General features: G+C 35.7%; 1 protein-coding gene across 18 annotated transcripts in view; it reads left to right on the top strand.

The window, feature by feature from the left end:
- MYCBP2 (MYC binding protein 2) overlaps nucleotides 1-20,706 on the top strand; it is a 218,533-nt gene that overhangs the window by 79,330 nt on the left and 118,497 nt on the right. For 17 of the 18 annotated variants that reach the window (XM_067293019.1, XM_067292987.1, XM_067293046.1 and 14 more), the window contains 10 exons: nucleotides 948-1,029; nucleotides 7,522-7,639; nucleotides 11,042-11,246; nucleotides 11,622-11,775; nucleotides 14,303-14,475; nucleotides 15,540-15,665; nucleotides 15,775-15,902; nucleotides 17,756-17,847; nucleotides 19,121-19,255; nucleotides 19,337-19,420. In XM_067293019.1, the coding sequence (XP_067149120.1) occupies nucleotides 948-1,029; nucleotides 7,522-7,639; nucleotides 11,042-11,246; nucleotides 11,622-11,775; nucleotides 14,303-14,475; nucleotides 15,540-15,665; nucleotides 15,775-15,902; nucleotides 17,756-17,847; nucleotides 19,121-19,255; nucleotides 19,337-19,420 (1,297 nt within the window). Of the gene's footprint in view, nucleotides 1-947; nucleotides 1,030-2,852; nucleotides 2,944-7,521; nucleotides 7,640-11,041; nucleotides 11,247-11,621; nucleotides 11,776-14,302; nucleotides 14,476-15,539; nucleotides 15,666-15,774; nucleotides 15,903-17,755; nucleotides 17,848-19,120; nucleotides 19,256-19,336; nucleotides 19,421-20,706 lie in introns of all 18 variants that reach the window. The other variant, XM_067293065.1, reaches the window with a different exon arrangement.

Genomic DNA, 20,706 nt, shown 5'->3' with positions numbered 1-20,706 from the left:
TGCTAATGACAATGTAAATCTTATTTGAAAGAACTGAATCTGGACATTAATGGTTGAAAGTAAATATGGTGTTCGATGATGTCTTTTTTCAGTGTTAAAGTCCTGCATAAAGCTGTTTAAATTGTTATGTTTGATGTTTGCAGTTAGATAAAAATGTCTGTCTGTGGGACCAGTCTCTCACAATAAGTTTTTGAGTTGTTCACCACTTCAGTTTGTATAGTTCATCTTTTTTGAAGTTTCAGTCTTTCAGTAAGAAAAACAATAGATGAGTGGTGTCTTTTCTTGTAGAAATAGTAAAATGAATTTGTCCAGGTCTTAGCGAGCAATAAAGGTAAAAGTAGTTTTGGAAATCTACTAATAGATACTTCAGTTTAGCAGTCAGTTTTTCCAATTTTGCTGACTTGCTCATTTTTAATAAAAGGGCTTGCTTCTCCCACTCTCCCCCTAAAATACAGTTATATTGTAGATCTTTAATCTCTTTAAATTACAGGATTCAAATATAATTTGAATGATACATTATAATTTGTAGCACTTCTCACCTATTGACAAGTTTGGAAATGTGAGATGTTGTCTACAAAACACAGAAAAGTCTCCTCTACAATGTTTTAATATGTTGTACTTGTGCAGTGGATCTTATTCAATCCTTACTAGTGTCAGCACTTTGCAGAATTGGAACCTGAAGATGAATTTCTTTGGATACTTTTCCCATACAAATTTTAAGAGTTCGAATAGCTCTGGTAATGCCAATAGCTTCAGCAGTATCACTTGCACATTTAAACCGAAGTATACAATCCTTTTCCAGCTCAACAGTAAAAATTTCTATCCTCTTTAGCCATACTCAGCTTCTTAAATATTTTTAATCATGTATGGCACAAGTCAAAACATGGACATGTGAAAACTTTTAATATGTCTGAAAAATACTGATTTTTTTGTTTGTTTGCTTTCAGTGGTTTTGATGGAGAATGGTGATGTTTACACATTTGGATATGGGCAGCATGGGCAACTTGGACACGGTGATGTTAACTCCAGGTAAGCTGAAAAGTAATCAAAGGACATGATTGTATATTGATGTATGGCTATATAGAGAGTGGCTAAAATTCTCTGTTTCTCTGTAGCTAGGAAGTGGGAAAACTCAAATATTGTCCAAATTAGAAGTTGATAAACTCTCAACCTAAGCTTATCCCCTATAGTCCACTGGGTAGATACGCTGTTAACAGTAACCATACTACTGCATTGTATAGGCAGTCAGTTTAATATGTTAAAGCTTCTGTATGTAATTAGCATAGTTTTGATAACTGACTTGAAAATTCTTCTGTTTTTTCACCTCTGTGCCACATATGAGAGTGCATAACATTGAAATCTGATTAAGATTTCATTATTTCTACAAAATATCATATATGCAATAATTCAAATAGTATGATGTTATAAACTTAGATTGCCCTCTTTCTGTTACCTTATTGGCAGTAGTCCCTTTGTGATAAAATCTCCTTTTTTATTTGTTTCTTAATTAACCCCCAAATTAAGTTGCTTTTAGTTTGGGACTCAGCTGCATTTTATAGACAAAACAGTCAGAGAAATCAGTAGGTTCTGGAGAGCTATTTGACTAACTAGATACATACCTACTCGCTCAGTAAGTATGCTCACTGAGTAGCTCTGTTAACTTTGTTGGCTAGTTCTCTGTTGGCTACAATGAGAGCATAGACAACTGAATTTAGATGTCTTTAATGTGAAGCTCAATCTCACCCTTAGTATCTCTTCTGGTCACTAAAGTATCAGTGTCCAGCCATAAAAGGAAATGTAATAATGTCATTCTTTGGGCAAGCACCTATACCATGTGCACATAAGACGGGATTTTGAATGGCAGGAATCATTAGGTCTTTGTGTATGTCCCATAATGCCTAGTATTCTTATGTAAAAGGCGTATAAGGAGTGGAGCATCTGTGACCTGTCTTCAGTTCTGTCCTTTTTCTTGTAGTAGTGAGATGAAAATTACTTGAGCGTCTATCCTCCTAATCTCTTTGGAGACTTTCAAATCATTTCTTTTGTCAAGTTTCTGAAGAAATCTTCATCGTCTTAAAACTTTCATTGGATTCACTAAACAAAGGGGGGAAAGGAAGGAAGGAAGGAAGGAAGACATTTTACTGGAAGTATTACTTTGCCCTGACTGCTGTGCTTAGTGGTAGTCTCTGTTACCCCTACTCAGTTTGTATTGGATTGGTGAATGCAGTCTATGTTTCTGCCTGTGGTAGAACCATATCACAGATAAGTACTCTTTTTTTCATTCCTGGAAATTCGTGGAGAATTGGTCCAAGCTATGACTGCTTTAGCGGGCAATTCAAGTCACTGCTAGAATAAGGTTAGTTGCTCCCTTCGCTACTAAATAGGTGCAAACAGCAGTGGTGTTTGTACTGATAACTTACTGTCTCCCGTTTCCAACTTTGATGAAATCGCTTGGAATTTCTGAAGACATCAGGGCTATCTGCTCTATTTGTCAGTATTTCAGGCAATAAACCCCACATCTGATGCTTATTAAGACAGAAACTGGATGGAGACCAAATGCAGTTCAAAATGAGATCCTAGAAGAGAACATGAAACATCCTGTCTCAAACGATAGTGCTTGACCAGGCCTAGCATGTGAGGAGGTACAAGGGGCTTGGCACTGGCTTACGTATTGTTCTGCAGCAGACCCTAGACAATGTCTGAAAAAAACCTTGAAAGAATTTGGAGTATGTCCTATGCATGAGAACTGGCTATAATGCTATATTGCTGTTTAGCACCATCAAATGGTAATTTCCTCATTGATGTACTTCTTTTTCCAGCTTTAAGTAGAGATCTCTCCTCTGTCCTCACAGTAAGGGACTCAGAGAAGGAAACAGGGAATCCTTATGCAGAGTTCCACCTGAGTTGGGACGCAGTGGTGCTCAGATGGCCAGCTCCAGCCAGGTCAGTGGTATGTCAGTCATGCAGTGTGTCACATTGCCTGTATTGACCTCAAGAAGACTATTGTCTTCTGAATCCAGGAACTGATACTCTACTGTGTTTCCAGGAAAAAAAAAAAAAAAAAAAAGAGGAAATACCATTTAGGTAGCCTAGCTAATATACTTAAATACGGGGGCCCCTGAAAGCAAGAACTGACAGGAAAAGTGCAGCAACTGTCATTCTCATCTGAGGGAGCCATCTTCATTGCCAGGTGAAGAAATGATGCAAGTTCCTGGGCGGTGATTGATGACTTGTCCTTTCAGAGACTTCTGTCTTGAAGTGTAAAGATTTAACAGTGAGACTATAGTTAAGCAAGTCTTGAAAATGCTTTAATATTTTGAATTCTGTGCAGCTGTCCAGAAATGTCTTTCTCCTTAATAAAAGTAATTCTGGACCTATGTCTTAGAGTATGGTAAACCCCACAAATTCTTCCTCTGGCTTCCCTAGGAAGGAGGCATATTACATGCGCTTGAAGACTATGCCTACAAGCAAACAAAACAGCATATGAACAGGATGACTTGATTCTGAATAAACCATTAATGGAACTGAAATGGTGTGGAGGAACAAATAATATGCACAGGAGCAAGGACTTTAATCATTTGCAGATGGACCACTTCAAGTATAAGTGATCTGGTTCCTGAGAGATCTTTTTTTCTGTTTCAGTATGCTGGATCTTGGAGCCATTAGACTGATCTGCATAGTCTTTCTGTTCTAAAATCCAGTGGCAGATGTTGATGATCTATGCACAGCATCAGGGATTTGTCAGCCTCTGTCATAGGGATGCATATATTCTCCTCAAACTAAATGCTGAATGGGTGGATAGAAACTCAGTGGGATCAGGCAATGCTTTGCAGTATCTAGTCTTGGTGAAAAATAGTGAGTCTTGTATTTTGCTAAACAAAGGGCTGTCTCTTCCAGATGCTTCTCTCAAGAAACTGTGACTCCAAACTCCAGATTCTTTCCTTTATTGTTCAAAATTTGCCTGCATTTCTTACACAGACTGTTGATTTCAACACTACATTAGCAAGCACATGATCTGGCGATCAAGCTCCAGAAATGGAACCACTAAAGTAAGACAGCCCTGTTGTGTCTTTACTTCCAAGGAGTCAACAATAATGTGGAAGAAATACTGAGCAAACCTTCCATGGACAGTCAGTTACATTCGTTTTAAGGATAAAGCATGGAGACTATATCCTACTAATATCTCTAGGAAAAATCACGTCCAGCATCTCTGCTGCATAAGACCATATTTCTAGACTCATTGTCTGGAGTAGAGTACAGGTCTTATTTACACCTTTTCACCAAATTTCCAGATACATCTACTAACATCTAAAATCAATAAACCCCCATTTTTTTACTCCCATATTGTCCAACCCTGACTGTGACTGGCAGGAGTTAGTACAGTTTTTACAGTAACAGCCGATGGTTTTTTGAACCTGGTTTTACAGCACCATGGTCAGCTGCCCTGAGTGAACTCTTCCCTTGCCTGGCAGCCTGCTATTGGCTGGATAAGTCTGGATAAGTACCATGGACAGCGATTGTTCCAGCAGTAATTGCAGGGCATGTTTGCAAAGGACAACCACATCCACTCGCCAGAAATGCTTACTCTTCAGGGTGAAGAAGAGTTTCACTGCAGGCAGCCTAAATACATTTGGACCTTCTGCAGGATCCTGAGTTAACTGATGCATGTATATCTTTCCTGCCTTTCATTCAGCTGCTTTAGATTTTCCCAAGTAGTCTCAGGTTGCTATCTGTATAACTGAGCTTAGTCTTTTGTGACTGATGAATGCCAAGAATCTGCTTCATACCCAGAAGCCAAAGAATCTATGTTCATTCCGAAAGTTCCTTCAGCTCCTTTCCAGAATATTTCTTACTTTCTCTCATTCAAATGAAGAAAGACTGGTTGTCAAAACTCTGGCCAAAAGATCTCTCAGACTCTTAAGTGTCTATGCTGAGATTTTCTATATTGAGTTTCAGATGGATAGGGAAATACTCAACAGCATCACAGGTTTTAAATTCCATATAGATCAGTCAGATCCACTCATTTTTTTCCCTAAATCCCTCCTTTTATGGAGTGAAAACTATTTCTATATAATTTTACTTTATTTTGTTGGCATGGTTAAATATTTTGGGCTTTTTCTTGTTAATTTTATAGTATAGTATAGTTAGCCTCTCCAAAAGGCAGGCTGTCATAATGATAAAGCTATTTATGAGGATAGTATATTACATCTCTCTACATTAGTTGTTTGTCCAGTTTTGCTCAGCTGCAACTAACAGAATATCTTTCGCTCTCCTCGGATAACCTTGCTAGTAGAGTCAACCAGCAAGACAGAAAGAAGGATTAAGGTTTTGGGGTTTCTTCATTTTTTTTGTTTGTTTTTTAGTGTAAATGCCTGGCGTTATAGTTGTCAGAGTAAACATGATAATTGTGAGAGTAAAGGACTGAATGCTGCTTGCTAGCCATCTGCAATGGAATTCACAGAAACATGCGCTTCAAGGAAGAAGTAATTCTGACTCTTTGAAATTGTTCATGTGTCCCCCACACTCTACCTGCCATCTGCTGTGAGAGTCTTTAAATCATCATGGGATTCAAACTGCAAGAAAACAGAGTGAAATTTGCAGGGTTTTTTTGCCCTTTGCCATTTCACATGAGAGTATAGAGTCATGCAATGCATATGTAGCCCCAGGAAACACCAGTTCACATCTATCATGCTTCAGACACACAAGCTCTGATAATAGTCTTAATGAGTTCATTACTTTTGGGATAAATAGCTTTTGTGATAATAGTTTAGTTTTCATGCATCAAATAGACAAAATGTTCACTTTGTGCTTACAAGTATAGGATTGATAATTTCATGCCTGCAGCTGTCACAATTTTGAGGGAAAAAAGCTTTAATGAAAAGTTTTGAACAAAAAAAGTCTTTCATGAATTTTTTTCTTTGTAAAAGGAATAATTTTAGATTAGTTCTTAATTACATTTCATTTCTCCTTCAGTACCTTTTCCAGCTTGTCTTAAAGTTAATGGGAGTTGAATGATGTCCCAGTAATGTTACTTTCATTTTTAAAATGTTTCATCATTGCTGCTGCAGAACTTCATTTGGGGTGTTTGTGTGTGTAATCTTATTGGTGTCTATACCCATGTGATTATAGACCAACAAAGGCCTTTAAATTTATGAATGTCATGTTGTGCATCCTGTACCACATTTTATGCATTTTCTCCCTCTCCACCATTCTTCTTTTCCACATTTCCATGTACATCTATCTTCCCTTCTCTTCTCCTACCGCCTCTTTACCTACTGAACACACATGATGCCTCTCCTTCCTCCCACTTTCTCTACTTCTTTACCTGCAATTTATCCAAAAGCAGAATGTGCAAATAACCCATCTTTTTGCCCATCAGCTGCTGAATAATTCCTAAGTAACTGGGTACTTCTTTGTTCAGCATAAGACAGCCTGTTCTTATTTTAGATTAACCTACTTTTGAAAGCCCATATTTAAATGTGAGTTTAGGTAGGTCCAAGTTCTCAAACATGAAGTCTTTCAGGGACAAGTTTTTCTTCAAATTCACATTCTTTCTAAGTCCAAAGTAATTTTGAAGGGTAGGTGGACATTCGTTATGTGGTTCAAAGACTGCTACAGTTCTGGTAGGCTCCTGTTCACTTTGGTGGCATTTAGATTAAAATTTTAGTTTTAGTATCTCGTACTTCATTCCTTTTGTCTTTTCTGCTATTTCTTTTCTAAGACATCATTTTATTTTTTCTTGCTTTACTTGTTCATGCTATTGATTTTTTCCCTTCATTTTTACTGAATTGGGACATTGATTTCCCTGTGCCTGTTCATATTTGGGAGGCATAAAGATTAGACTTCTCCAGACCTTTCTGGAAAACAGTATGGCAAGGATTGAGAGTCTGAATTTGATGTAAAGTAGTTTTTCAATGCCTTATTCTCCATTAGAAAGCTGCTGGAGGTGGGTAGACCTCTCTTCCTTTTTTAACTCCCTAGATAGCTATCTGAGGAGGGTCATATCAGTACTGCTTCTGGTAATTGTACTAGAGTACCAACCATATAAGGCTTTGATTGTTTCAATGTAAAGAATTTTGTTCTTAACCATCATTCACATTACAGTATGTTTTAATGCTGCATTTTTTTGCAGTGTAATCTATTAGTGTAATCTACAGTACCATTAGTGTAGTCCTTACTATAATAGATTAAATTAACCATTTTTATTCTAGGCTAATTTCTGAGTTTAATTGAAAAGGATATTTAATCTGGTTCCCTGTAACAAGAGGGGACTAAGCTTAAGTATCCAGAGCAGTCTTTCAAATTTGTTTCAAAAGATTTTTTCCTTGATACTCCTTCAGTTCACTCTGGTTAGATATTAATTTTTCATTTAAAATGTAAGATGTTACTTGACTCTGGTTCCGTACAGTATGTGAATATAGTGAATGTATTTCACAGTCAGTGAAATCATGATAATACTAATATATGTGTTAAATGTTGCATAAGCATGTATTGATACAAAATCAATTTATTTTGATATAGGGGATGTCCCACTTTGGTGCAAGCATTGCCAGGTCCTAGTACACAAGTTACTGCTGGAAGCAACCATACAGCTATACTCTTAATGGATGGCCAGGTTTTCACATTTGGAAGTTTCTCAGTAAGGAAATAATATTTACTTACGGGAATGAACTGATAGTTAATGTACTGTACATGTATAGTAAATTGTTCAAAGACTTCAAAACTGTTTGCTTATACTTCCACACATAGAACAACTCATGACTTCTGCATGTCTTTTGTGTCTGTGTCCCTGTCATGTTTAAAAATGTGGCCTCTAATGCTGTTGTGGTTAGAAAAGCATGATGTCAAAAATTCTTGGTGTTTTATATTTTAATTAACAATCGGCATTTAAGATTGGGCTGTTTTATTAAGTGGACCATTTTTTAAAAACTGTCATTGTTGCAATCACAAATGAATATCTATTTCATATTCTATTACCTATCTGTTTGCATCAGTTGGAAAAGATAACAGGGTCTTGTTTTTCATAGAAATAGGAATGAGTTACAGACGTTATGTTTACGGTTAGGGGCAGTTATTTTTGGGTGTAATACAGCATAACTCTGGTACTCTACTTTCATGTTCATATGACACATATTCTTCTATGTCCATGTGGAATCCATTTGTATATTCATTGATTGAGAACTTAGACATCATTTAACTCCCCTTTCTTCTGACTTTGCACCTTTATGCCTCCTTGTCCTGGCAAATGCCCCCTCACTGCAGTTTCTCCAGAGTAGTCTGTTGCCAGTACTTTCTTACTAATGTCCTTTTGACAAAAGCTACGGTACAGGTATTGAGCTATTTTTATATGCTTTAAAAACAATGTACCACCAAACACAAAGGAAGAACACCTTTTGAAATCTGTTTGTTTGTTTGTTTTTACAAAAAATCAAAAAAGATGAAGAATGAAATTTTTAGAATCAGCAAACCCTGATTTTAATTAAATCTGTGCCACAGGAAGACTCTTACATTAGATAATATTTTGTTGTTTTTCAGATCTGGAGTAAAAAATTTTGGTGTATGTCTTTTTCAAAGGTGATTCAAGCACACGAGCTTAAGCTTTTTTGACTTTCAGTGAAACAGCCTCTGGAAAGCCAAATTCACTTTGAAAAATAGGACTTAAAAACCTGTCTTTTATTTGAGCTTTCTTTCTTTTTCTAAAAAAATTTTGAGGCCATATTTAGACCACTTGATTTATGTATCTGATTTTAAAATTGTAATGGCAGAAAGTTGGTTGAGAGCCCTATAAAATCAGAAAAGCTGAAAATCAAGCACATAACTTGTAGATATCTTTGCTAATTTCCTTACATACACATGGAAGTTTTCCTTTCTGGCACACAGTTTCTCTCATATTTGTCAAAAGTCTTTATTTGAAAGTAAACTTACAAATCGTAAAAGCACAAAATAGGCAAAAACAGCATTGAAATGAAATGAAAACAGAAATAGATTAATTTTTCAGTAGTGTGATTTTCAGAAAATACATTACAAAATGAACATAAAGGCATGTTACTACTTATTTGTTAATACAGTTTTAGTTATAACTAAGGTGTAGAGAACAGTTGGGATTATGTTGGGTATGTATAGTTACAAAATATGGGCTGTTCAAGTTCACCTGCATAGAAGGATCTACGATGATATCAAAGTATCCATTGTCTATAGGCATAATTTACTGAAATTGAATTTACTAGTTAATATTGCATTCAAATCAGCAGGAAATAAAGTCTAATTTATTAAGTAATATGTGTAAGTGCATGTGTATTCATTACAAAACTCTGTTGCATACAGGTAGTACAACAAACTTATTTGTTTTTCATTCTTGATTTGGCTTTTACAAATTCCTGACATTGCATAGCTGAATAGTGAATTCTTTTCATTCAAAACCAGTTCTAAAGTAAATTTTTAAAGGTGGACTGCACTGCTCCTGTTTGTGTTTGTTAGGTCATCTCATCAGTCTCTTCCTTTGTGTTTGTTTCCCCCAAATAAAAGTTTTTTTTGCTTCAATACTGTGTTAAATAGAGCATGTGGAACACAAATTTGATCAAAAGAAGTAAGTAGTTTTGAAAGAGCTTTTGAAAGATCTTTTGGACTAGAAGAATGACTTTGGTATGTTGAAAAATGTTAGAATGTTTTTGAAAAACAGTTTATAATATTGTGTGTACTTATTCTTCTGTTTTGATAAACTCAGAACTATAGAAATAATTTTATTTTCAAATTTTGTCGATTCAAAACATTTCTTTAAGCCATCCTGATCTTTTTGTTAAAGAAGCTATGTGTTGATTGGAGAAGAAAACTACTTAGTGTTAGAAAACTTGTGAATTTTGTTTCTACAAGGAAGTATTGTAGTATTTCTTTAAGTGCTGTGTCTCTGCTTTCCCAAAGCAAATATGCATTTATAGAGTGGAGTATTCAAAGTTCCAGTCCATGCTCTATATATGGATTTTTCTAGGTTCCTCTCAATGGGAAGTGAATAAGCTATCTTTGAAATTTAGAACTGTGTTCTAGGGAATTTCCAACAAACCTGCAATTTAAAGCTCCCCCCCGCCCTTCCTGTTTTCTTAATTCTTAACTTTATGGACTTGATCAACAGTTCAGTGTGTGCCCAGTCTCATCCATAGACTGAGACTTATCCGCTGCTGTGAATAAGTCTGTGTTATGTAGAAAGAGAGATGTGTAACGTGCCGGACAGAAAGTATTAGCTGTACCTACCTGTTCTTCCCTCTCATTTTAAATTAAAAGTTATCTTGACTTAATTAATTTGCGATGAATTTCCTTCTGTCTGAGTGAGGTTGATGGAGCCTGAGCAGCTTTATTGCAGTAGTTCTCGCTAGATACTTAGGTACAGTACGGGTCCTCCTTTGTCCACCTCTCAGTAACTACTTGTAGGTTGAAGATAAGGCCCTAGGTGTCCATGTCAGGATGTTAATGAGCATATGCAGAGGTGCTTGCTTAGGCACTTGATACTCTTTCTAGCACAAATTTGATATGCTCATCAATCTGTAGGTATTGTTAGGTGGTGTTTGCTCTGTATGACTTACTATCCATATAAATGAGGAGCTTAGTGGAATTAGTGGACAGTCTGAATCTGACTGTAGGGTTTTTATGTATGAATTCATTCCTGGTTTAGCACTGAAGTTATTTAGATATTGAGTAGTGAAGCAGAATAAGTGCTTTTAAATTTGATTCTGAAGATGGAAAAGTGTGCTCTTCATCATGGAAAGTTTGAGTTGTTTAAAAAATGTTCTTCATTGAAAAACCTAACCGAATAGGGAAGAAAGAATCTGCCAGTAGCATGTTACTTGTATTTAAATGTGTAATGCTTCACAGAGAGTAGTCACTACTTTCTGAAAGTAATTTTGTGGTAAACTATTTCTTCCAGATTACTTATTTTGTATGTTGAAACTGTCTAAGTAAGTAGCTTGTTTATCTGAAACTGTTACTGATAGTATTTCCCCATTAGACTTACTGTTATTTGTATTTACTAATTCTTGCATTCTGTCTACAGAAAGGCCAGCTGGGTAGACCAATTTTGGATATGCCCTACTGGAACGCAAAACCAGCACCTATGCCTAATATTGGCTCTAAATATGGACGCAAAGCTACATGGATTGGAGCGAGCGGAGACCAGACTTTTCTTCGTATTGATGAAGCTCTCATTAATTCTCACGTGCTTGCTACATCAGAGATATTTGCAAGCAGGCATATAATAGGCAAGAACTCTTCTAGAATATTTTAAATCTGTTTATAGAATTATTGGAGAAAAATTAGATTGTTTGCGAGCAATAGAAGAGCAACAAGTCAAAAAATGTGAATGGAGTAAATTCTAATATTTTGACTTTCACTCTCTAGTTAAACTACACATTGTGGTGCTAGTTGCTTTGGAAAAGTAATTTTATTAAAAATGAGAATGCAAAAGTCTAAGCTTTTTTCACATTTTGATGTTTCATTGAAATCTTACTATGGCTTATCTTTTGCTGTAGCAGTACATATGTTCTTCCCTACTACATTATTACTGCATGTATAGAAGATGCCATATAATGAGTGGAATCTCCATATTTTTCTGCTCTTTTTGCACCCTGATCTAGGTTTGGTACCAGCTTCAATATCAGAACCTCCTCCTTTTAAATGTCTTCTGATAAACAAAGTAGATGGCAGTTGCAAAACATTCAATGATTCTGAACAGGAAGACCTTCAAGGATCTGGTGTGTGTCTGGATCCTGTCTATGATGTTATTTGGAGGCAAGTATGGATTATAGCTATTTAAGTTGTAGTATAGAAATAACTTAAAATAACTTGGAGGGTCTGGTCTGTTCATGATTTCATTATGTCCACTTTCCTAGTAAAAGAAAAACAGCTCTTAGTCTTTCGTGTGTCTTTTTTCACATCTTTTGAATGATTTGGTCAAGAAAGCCCAAAACAATCTCCTTTTCCCTGCCTGAATTTTTGGATTTCTGTTCCTTTTTGCATCCTTCTCATTCCAGTCTTGTGATATTTGGGACACACTAATCTACTCTGCTTATTTTTTCTTTCTTATTCTTCCCCGTCTTTCCTCTATCCACTCCACACCATACTGAATATTTAATTTTCTTGTCATACCCAGTTTCCACAACTTTGTGTCTTAAACCTTTGTCCTTCTCTCAAGCTTTAAGGAGAAACATTTGAGTAGGTGAACAGGAGTAATGGTATTCTCAGCTTTGACAGTTTGAGAGGTCAAAATGATGATGCTTATGTAGATGGCAGAGACATTCAAGTTACAGTCGTGTATCTTTTGAAGTCTTTGGGACTGGTTGCATTCAGTGGAGTCTTTGAGCAGCCGTAGGTCCTAAGCACTTGTTTCAAAGTAGCATCATGACATCAAATTCTTTTATATTGATTTAAAAGGCTATAGTAGCCAAGATTTGGGAGAGAATTTTGAAATGTTACTTGGGTGCAAGTGGTGGATAATGTTTAGACTATTTGAAGACTTAGGCAAAACAAGAATAATCAGTTACAGTTAGAGTAAAGCAGGGAACCAGCTGGTCTACATTCATCTAGAAAGATAGTATCATGTAGGACCATATCCAAAAAAGATCATTGTGTCCCTAGGCTGCCTGCATTCTACTTTAGATGCCTTCATCCAAAACTGAGATTCAAGAACTTAATAGCCACTTAACATTGAAGCTAGTATGTTTGCTAAGCATGTTCCTTCATGACCCCTGAAGTTCCTTGGATGACTGTAGTCCTGCATTGTGCACATCTCCAGAATTGTCCGAGTCTCGTCAGCTAGATACCAGTTCTTACTTAAATTACGCTGAGATCTGAAGTGAGGAAGAGTATACCACTCAAGTCTCTTAAAGATCTTGTATGTGTATTGTCAGCATGACTAAAACACACTGAAAGACAGAATTTATGAAAAATGCAGTTATTGATGGCCGTTGGACAGCAGCCAGTTTTGGGAGAAAAAAGTCAGGTGATGACATTCAGCTTGGTGTAACATACTCATGGTTATTCATCTTGAGGAAGTTCAAATCCGTATATTTCACATTTTAAGAAAGCAACTTAAAGATACTGTTGTGGATAAATGGGGATTGAGGTGATACCTTGTTGTCTTGTAGAAAGTTTAGAGCTTAAGGACTTAATTGTGAAGAATGGATTTTTGGAGTCTCTGTTTCCAGATTTAATTCTGTGTTATAACCCATGTTTGTTTAATAGAAAATGTTAAAACAGGTTAGAGAAGAGACATGTTAAATAATATGCTGGTTAGTAGTGAAATAATTTGTATATTAATTATTATTCCTGGGCATTTTTATTCATGCCTGTTGAAATGAATGGGGCAGCTCCTCTGTGCAAACAGCAATCTTGATTACATCGATTTTAAAGATTTCCTTCACAGCTCTATGGCTTTTTCAGTCAGTAGTGAAATTCACATGGCTAAATCATTTCATATATATGTATATGTGTGTGTGTGTATATATATATATATATATATGTATGTATGTATACTTACTTGTATATAAACTTAGACATTGCTAACTCATTGAAATCCTGCATATTTATGGTATCCTATAATATTTTTAGTTAAAACTATTTCCTTCTCAGTTGGTTAGGCAATCTTATTTTCTTTTGGATTTTTAGTCCAGTATATCAAGTAAAAAATTCATATCCTTTTGGTCAGAACACTCATAGGCTTGCATCTTCTAATGGTCTCTTCCCTTTAAAAAGTTTATTTTTCTGCATCTTGATCTATAAATAGAAAGTCCTTGTATTCCCTTGTTTATGCTGCCGTCTATAATCCTTCTTAAAACACTCACATTGTGATGGAATCCATTTAAAAAGCCCAAACAAAGCATGTTGGATTTCTCAAGATCTTTTTAAATATTTTTAAGATGAGTAACCTTTTTACTGTCACTTGGCATCTTTATCATTCTTTAGCACATCTGCCATTATAACTAGTACTTTGCTAATCACATCATGCTTCTTAATAGATTATGCCATTTTAATATTTATTAGCTTTGAAAAGTGTCTAACATTTTCTGAAACTTGTAAACCCATAATATGATTTTTTAACTTGAAGTATAACGAGAATATTTCTGTTTTTTCCATCTGCCAGTGTTTTAATCTAGTAAAGTTTATATGTTTGGCATAGTGGTGTTCAATTCTAACATTTCGTACCAGCAAATCTACATCTTACATTAAATAGTTTATTAAATCTAATTATCAGCTAGGGTTTTTTTTTATTTTTTTAGTAGGTGAAAGGGTTTTTTTACTCTGTTTTGTCTTGCTCTAGGTTTCGACCAAATGCTAGGGAACTGTGGAGTTACAATGCAGTAGTTGCCGATTCCAGACTTCCCTCAGCTCCAGACATGCAATCCCGGTGTAGTATTTTGAGTCCAGAACTTGCTCTACCAACAGGTTCCAAAGCTCTAACCACCAGATCTCATGCAGCTTTGCACATTCTAGGTATACATTTATAGTTGATGAGTCAAAAGCTTAAATGAAATAAAGGCACACTACTTCATGTTTAAATAAATTGTAATCCGACAGCTTTCTGACTTTCGAGTTACAAATTGACTCAATAATCTTTCATCATTGCTCTTAACACTTAATCAAAATCATTGTTTTCTGCCATCTTAATGATGCTAGAGGATTTTAGAGTTCTAGTGGAGCTACTAGAAGTAAGCAGAAGTAATGTAAAAGACCTTCCTGGTTAAAGTATGCAGAACATAGGAAATGCTGCTTAATTTAACATGGAGTCTCCAAAAGACAAAAAAAAATACCTTCAAATATACAATTACAAAAAAATGTAGAATAATTAGAATTTCTTCTTTGCAGTTTTGTATAATCAGACACTAAGATTAATATGATTTCCCTTTCTAGTCAAAAAAGCATACTGAAAAAAAATAGTCTCACTATATCCATGTATAAACTGGCCACATGTAACTTACCTAATGCTTCAAAGCTCAGCTTTGGAAATTATTTATGTTACTTATTCCGTGATTGTGAGGAGTAATCAGTTCCTTGTGCTCTGTCCCTCACTATGTGTTAGAGAAGCAATGATATTTAACTTGAACAGTACTTTTTTGTATCCAAGTCAGAATAAGAGGCCATGTTAGATATCCATGTATATGAAACAAAATGCCTTGTATGAAGGTTCTCAAATCTGCCCATAATTCAGTTGCTACTTCAACTCTTTTTTGGGAATATGAGAAATAAAAAAAAGTGAGTATGTTGTTAGCAATTTATTTGCCGTTGGAAAAGCTGCAAAGTAGATTTAATCACATTTCTTGGTCAATCAGGAAAATGAACTGATTAAATAAAATTGGTCTTCAACAGCAAACCTTAGGTTCTACAACAGAGACTCCTCTGACCTAGTAAAGTTAAAGTGATACTTAGTAGCATACATGTAGCTTAGGGACAAAGCAGTTTTGTTGCTGTGATCTTTTTTACTAATATTCATTTCCATATCACCAATTATAATCAACAGTAAGACATTTTCATTGTTTCTTGGTTTTGCTTTCTTTTAGGTTGTCTTGATACATTGGCTGCTATGCAGGACTTAAAAATGGGTGTAGCAAATACAGAAGAAGAGACTCAAGCAGTAATGAAAGTTTATTCTAAAGAAGACTATAGCATTGTTAACAGATTTGAAAGTATGTAAACAGTAAGGTTTTATTGCATAAGCTAATCAGGCTTGTGGAATAAAAGACTATTTAATATAGATTAACTGTATTTTTGTTATTTGTTTGTTCTTTTCTGTAGGTCATGGAGGAGGTTGGGGTTATTCAGCCCACTCAGTAGAAGCTATCCGTTTCTGCGCTGATACAGATATTTTGTTGGGTGGTCTTGGTCTTTTTGGAGGTAGGGGTGAATACACTGCTAAAATAAAGGTAAGATATTTTTTAAAAAACAGAATTATCTCTCAAAATCAAAGCTTGAGAAATACCACTTAAAACTGTAATTTTATCTCTGTATGAGTGAGGAATTTACTGTGTATTAAAGCATTAATAATAGAACAGGAAGCAGGCTCCTCAGTAAGAAGGAATGAACTTTATGTAAGTAAGGTGGGTGAGACAGAGAACTGAGACTTACTATTCTTAACTGTCCAATGACCCATTCCTACCTGCACTAAGTGCTATGCCACCTCAGGTGTCTTCTGGCAGTGGGTAGAATCATCTTGTGATTTGCATGAAGGTCTCTGAGGTCCACCTGCAGAAAATTTAGATGTGGTGGGCTTCAAGTTAGAATCATCTGCTATGTCAGGATACATGTGGGACTGCCTCTCAAAAATGGGAGGGTGTTCATCTGTAGCTGGAATTCCTTCAGAAGCATAGTCTACCTGAGCTGTCATTTCCTGCCCTCCCTACCCTTTCTTTCTCAGGCTGCTATCTGGATGGCTTCTCAGTTGGATTCTTCAACTGAGAGTGAATTGTAATGTCACCAGGCATACTTAATTCTGCTTTGTGCCAAACATAAAGATAGTTAGGACCTGAGCATGTGTGCTGATTCAAAAAAATAATATTTTTTTTAAAATCTGGCTTTGAATAGAAAAGCACATATAAACCCACATTGTGATTATAAGAGAAGTTTGGTTTCTGATAAGTAACTTGTATTCCTGCATTTATTAAGGATTTCAGAAACTTCCTGGAAGACATTGAAAAGGAAGAAGCTGTATGAGATTTGTATTAGATGTGTACATTCAGAATGTTATTCATGTTTTTGTCATTTAGATGGTTGCTGAGATCTCTTTTTCTGTTTTCAAATGAGTAGAATTACTAATTATTAAAGTTTGTTTTAGGGAAATTGACAAGATAGGGTCAGCAGTAACATTTGTATAGGAAAAAACTGGAAATCTTCTGAAATAAGTGGTTGCACTTTACTCTGATTTAACACATTGACTGAGAATTACAAATGATTAAGAAAAACACAGAGACTTAACCAAAAACAAAGCATGACTAATGTTTGGATGCTAAATAGGGAGATGATAACCCCATCAAACACTCATGTATTATTTTTTTCAAATTTTTTCTAGTTGTCTAGGGTTAGGTTTTGGACAAGATAACATTTGCCAGTCCTACCACAGATACACTGTGTACTAAATAGAGGTTTACAAGAGAAGTCACAGATATGTATCATGGGCCTTTTTCAAACTGATCTAACTGTAAAAGTGATTTCTGACTGAGTAAGAAGCCCAAGTTCTTTTCGGACAGGTGTCATTTTCTGTCCTAGTCATCAACTGTTTGTGACATTACTGACTAGCCCTGCTAAACAGTCAAGCTGTCCCTGTTAGTTGACTGTATTTCCAGTGTATTTCAATCTGTGAGAGTCTTTACCTTCTGTCCAACCTTAAGACTCATTCCACTAGATACGGAATCAAGCTATGGTTTTCTTCAGAAACGTTCCTCTGTATAAGGTGTGTAAAAACAGCTGCTTGGGGTAATCCTTTGTCTCTTTTAGTTGCTCTGTATTTGACTTGCCTGCAAGATTTAGGGATTTCTTCCATTTAGAATCACAGTATTTTGGGGTGCAAGGTTGGGAGGCCAGTGTTAAGTATTATTTATTTAACAGCAAATGATATTACAGAATCTAGACCTCCAGGTGGAAATTTGCCTGTGTAGCAAACCAGCCATCATTTTGGGGGGAAGAATAGTGGTAGAGACTTTCCAGAATGTCAGACAGAAAAAAAGTGATATTATGAAGTTTCTAACACCCAAGACATTTTTTTTTTTTTTAACTCCATCAGTTGTTTGAATTGGGTCCGGATGGAGGGGACCATGAGACTGATGGGGACCTTCTTGCTGAAACAGATGTCTTAGCATATGATTGTGCTGCTAGGTAAGACATTTTCTTCACCTACTTTTACCTAATTCTTGTTTTTCTTCATATGCATTTTAAAATTATTTTAAATATAAACAAAGATGATCTGCATAGCGTATCACAGAATCACAAAACGGTTGAGGTTGGAAGGGACCTCTGGAGATCATCTAGTCCAACCCCCCTGCTCAAACAGGGTCACCTAGAGTACATTGCCCATGACTGTGTCCAGACGGCTTTTGAATATCTCCAAGGATGGAGACTCCACAGCCTCTCTGGGCAACCTGTTGCCACCTGTATGTGTGGCATAAAAATTTTACTTAACCAAAATAAGTGTGTCAGGGAAAGGAGTAAAATACCAAGTACTAACCCAAGCCATTGTGGTACTAAATTAAAAAAAAAAAAGAACTGACACTTTCTCACACACAAATCAAAGTCAAATCCTGTATTCATGTGATGAGCAGACAAGACAAACAAAACATTGTAGTTCTTTTGAATAATTCTGTCAAAAGGATGCTTTCAAATACAAATCTGTATTTGTATTAAACAATTCATCTTTAAATTTATTAAAATTGCAGCCTGAATTTATGATAATCAAAAGAAGGGTTATGTTGTACTTCAGCTCATTATGGGACACAAAATAGAAGCAGTTATTATTTGAACTGTTTAGTGCATCTGGAAAGGGTCAGCCATGTTTTAGTGCCTTTCTGATTCCCTGTTGCTGGGAAAGAATTTACTGATGGAGTCATCCATGGCTAATTCTCTTAGGTTTAATATTTACATATCATGACCTCTAAATATATACTTTATTACTTTCTTAACCATTCACATGTAATTCCTTAAAATTTGTGTATAAACTAGTCATTTAAATAGAAATTACCCAGAATTTCCTGAAGTTGAAGTAAAAATTTACAATGAATACATTACTTGTAGTAGTATGCACTAAATGTGATTAATCTTTTGTTGTCTTGTGTTAAATTAACTTAATATCTTCTTACTGTATTTGGCATTTGTTGTCTGATTGTTTGAAGTCCAGGGTGGGCTTAGACACCTGTAGGTCCTTCTGACTTAAAAAAAAAAAAAAAAAAAAAAAGAGGGGGGAGCAACAATGTTTTTTTTCAGCAAAGTAATTTTTAATGTTTGATATAAATAGATGCCTGAGAGATTATCTTAATTCTCTTTAATTTTTTAATCTATTAATATTCAATTTTCTTTTATAAACAGGCTATCATTTGCCAAATATTTATCTATGAACTAATTCGTATGTATCTTTTTCAAAATTTGCTCCTCCCAGAGAAAAGTATGCAATGATGTTTGATGAACCAGTACTCTTACAAGCTGGTTGGTGGTATGTAGCCTGGGCAAGAGTGTCGGGACCTAGCAGTGATTGTGGATCTCATGGACAGGCCTCTATTACTACAGATGATGGGTATTTTTTTTCTTTTTTTTTATGCAAAAGAAGAGATCTAGTATTACTTGAATAATAATTGTTTTTTTCTTTTTCTTTCAGTGTTGTCTTTCAGTTTAAAAGTTCCAAGAAATCAAACAATGGTACAGATGTTAATGCAGGGCAGATTCCACAGTTACTATACAGGTAATATTTTGACTTGCGTTGAGAACAATTTATTGATACATTTTTTAAACAGAGGCCCTGTAAAAGTAAGCATATGCTTCATGACATCATTATTGTAGTAAGTTAAGGAAATCAGGGTATGAGAAATGTAGGGGAAGCTTGAAGTGTGTTTGAGAAGAGTGGTAAGTACAGTATACCAAAATCTATTTCTCTGTGATTTTCTTTAAAAGGTCATTTTTCATATATTATGTTCTGAGACTTTTAATTTAAACAATGGTTTTAAAAGTATCTCTTAGTTCTGTAGATGCTGATATTTTTGACTAGCAAGCTTCATTTTTTGGCTAGTTAGGAAGTATTCTGTTTAGCAAGACTCAGTTTAAGAGCAGTATACTATCAGACAGATTTTCACATTGATTTTAATGGCAACCAGAAACAAATTGTGCTTGACAATTAGTTACTGTAAATTTATTATTCCCATGACAAATATTATGTAATCTTGTTTAAAAAAAGTAAGAACTCTTTCACTGTATTGCCAGTATCTTTTTCAGATTAACTCAGCTGTATATGAAGTAATACCAGTTCTTCCAATACCAGTTCTACCGGTCCTTCCTACCAGTTCTCTGGCTGTCCTCTTACCATGTCCTTTTCAGGGTCCCTTATGGTAACAGCTCACTTCTGCGAATAAGCTCTGTGTCCATAGATCCTCTCTGTCCAGGGGAAGGGGATTCTGTAATAACTACTTTCTTGTACCAAGCAAACAAAAAAAGTTGGCAACCCTTCCTGGACTTGCAAATGCTCTTCAGCTCTGTCCTCCCTTCAGAGACCCCAAAGTTTGTCTTTGGGTACAGTCAACTCTCCATAGAAATTACTGAAATGATTAACAGTTTGTGCCAGGACTTTCGGTGCGTGAGCACAAATGAAACCACCTTCAGCGATCAGAACTCCTTCTACTGGTATTCAGACAAATTCTGTGATTGTTGCTTAAGAACCTTTTCATCACTGACATTTGTTGAGCAGCCATCTAAAGCTCCATTTACGCTTGAATGAAGGACTTCCATCACAAGTGGAAGGGCAGGAGTGGTGCTGCATTCACAGGTGCTGCCTGTATTGTTTCTGCTTTTACTGTGAAGGGACCCTGGCACCCACCTCCTGATACTCTGAGTGACTCCAAACGATATCCCATGCAATTCAGAGTTAAGAATAGACAAAGGAGACAAAAGAGAAAACTAGTTACTTATGAGGAACCAGAGTTCTTCAGGATGTTACTTGAAGTATTCCTTTGCTTCCCACCCTCTTCTTTCTCTTCC

This window comes from Apteryx mantelli, chromosome 1, assembly GCF_036417845.1.
Source record: "Apteryx mantelli isolate bAptMan1 chromosome 1, bAptMan1.hap1, whole genome shotgun sequence".
NCBI lineage: Eukaryota > Metazoa > Chordata > Aves > Apterygiformes > Apterygidae > Apteryx > Apteryx mantelli.
The sequence above is the reverse complement of the archived record's forward strand: the minus strand, read 5'-3'. Positions and strand labels throughout refer to the sequence as shown.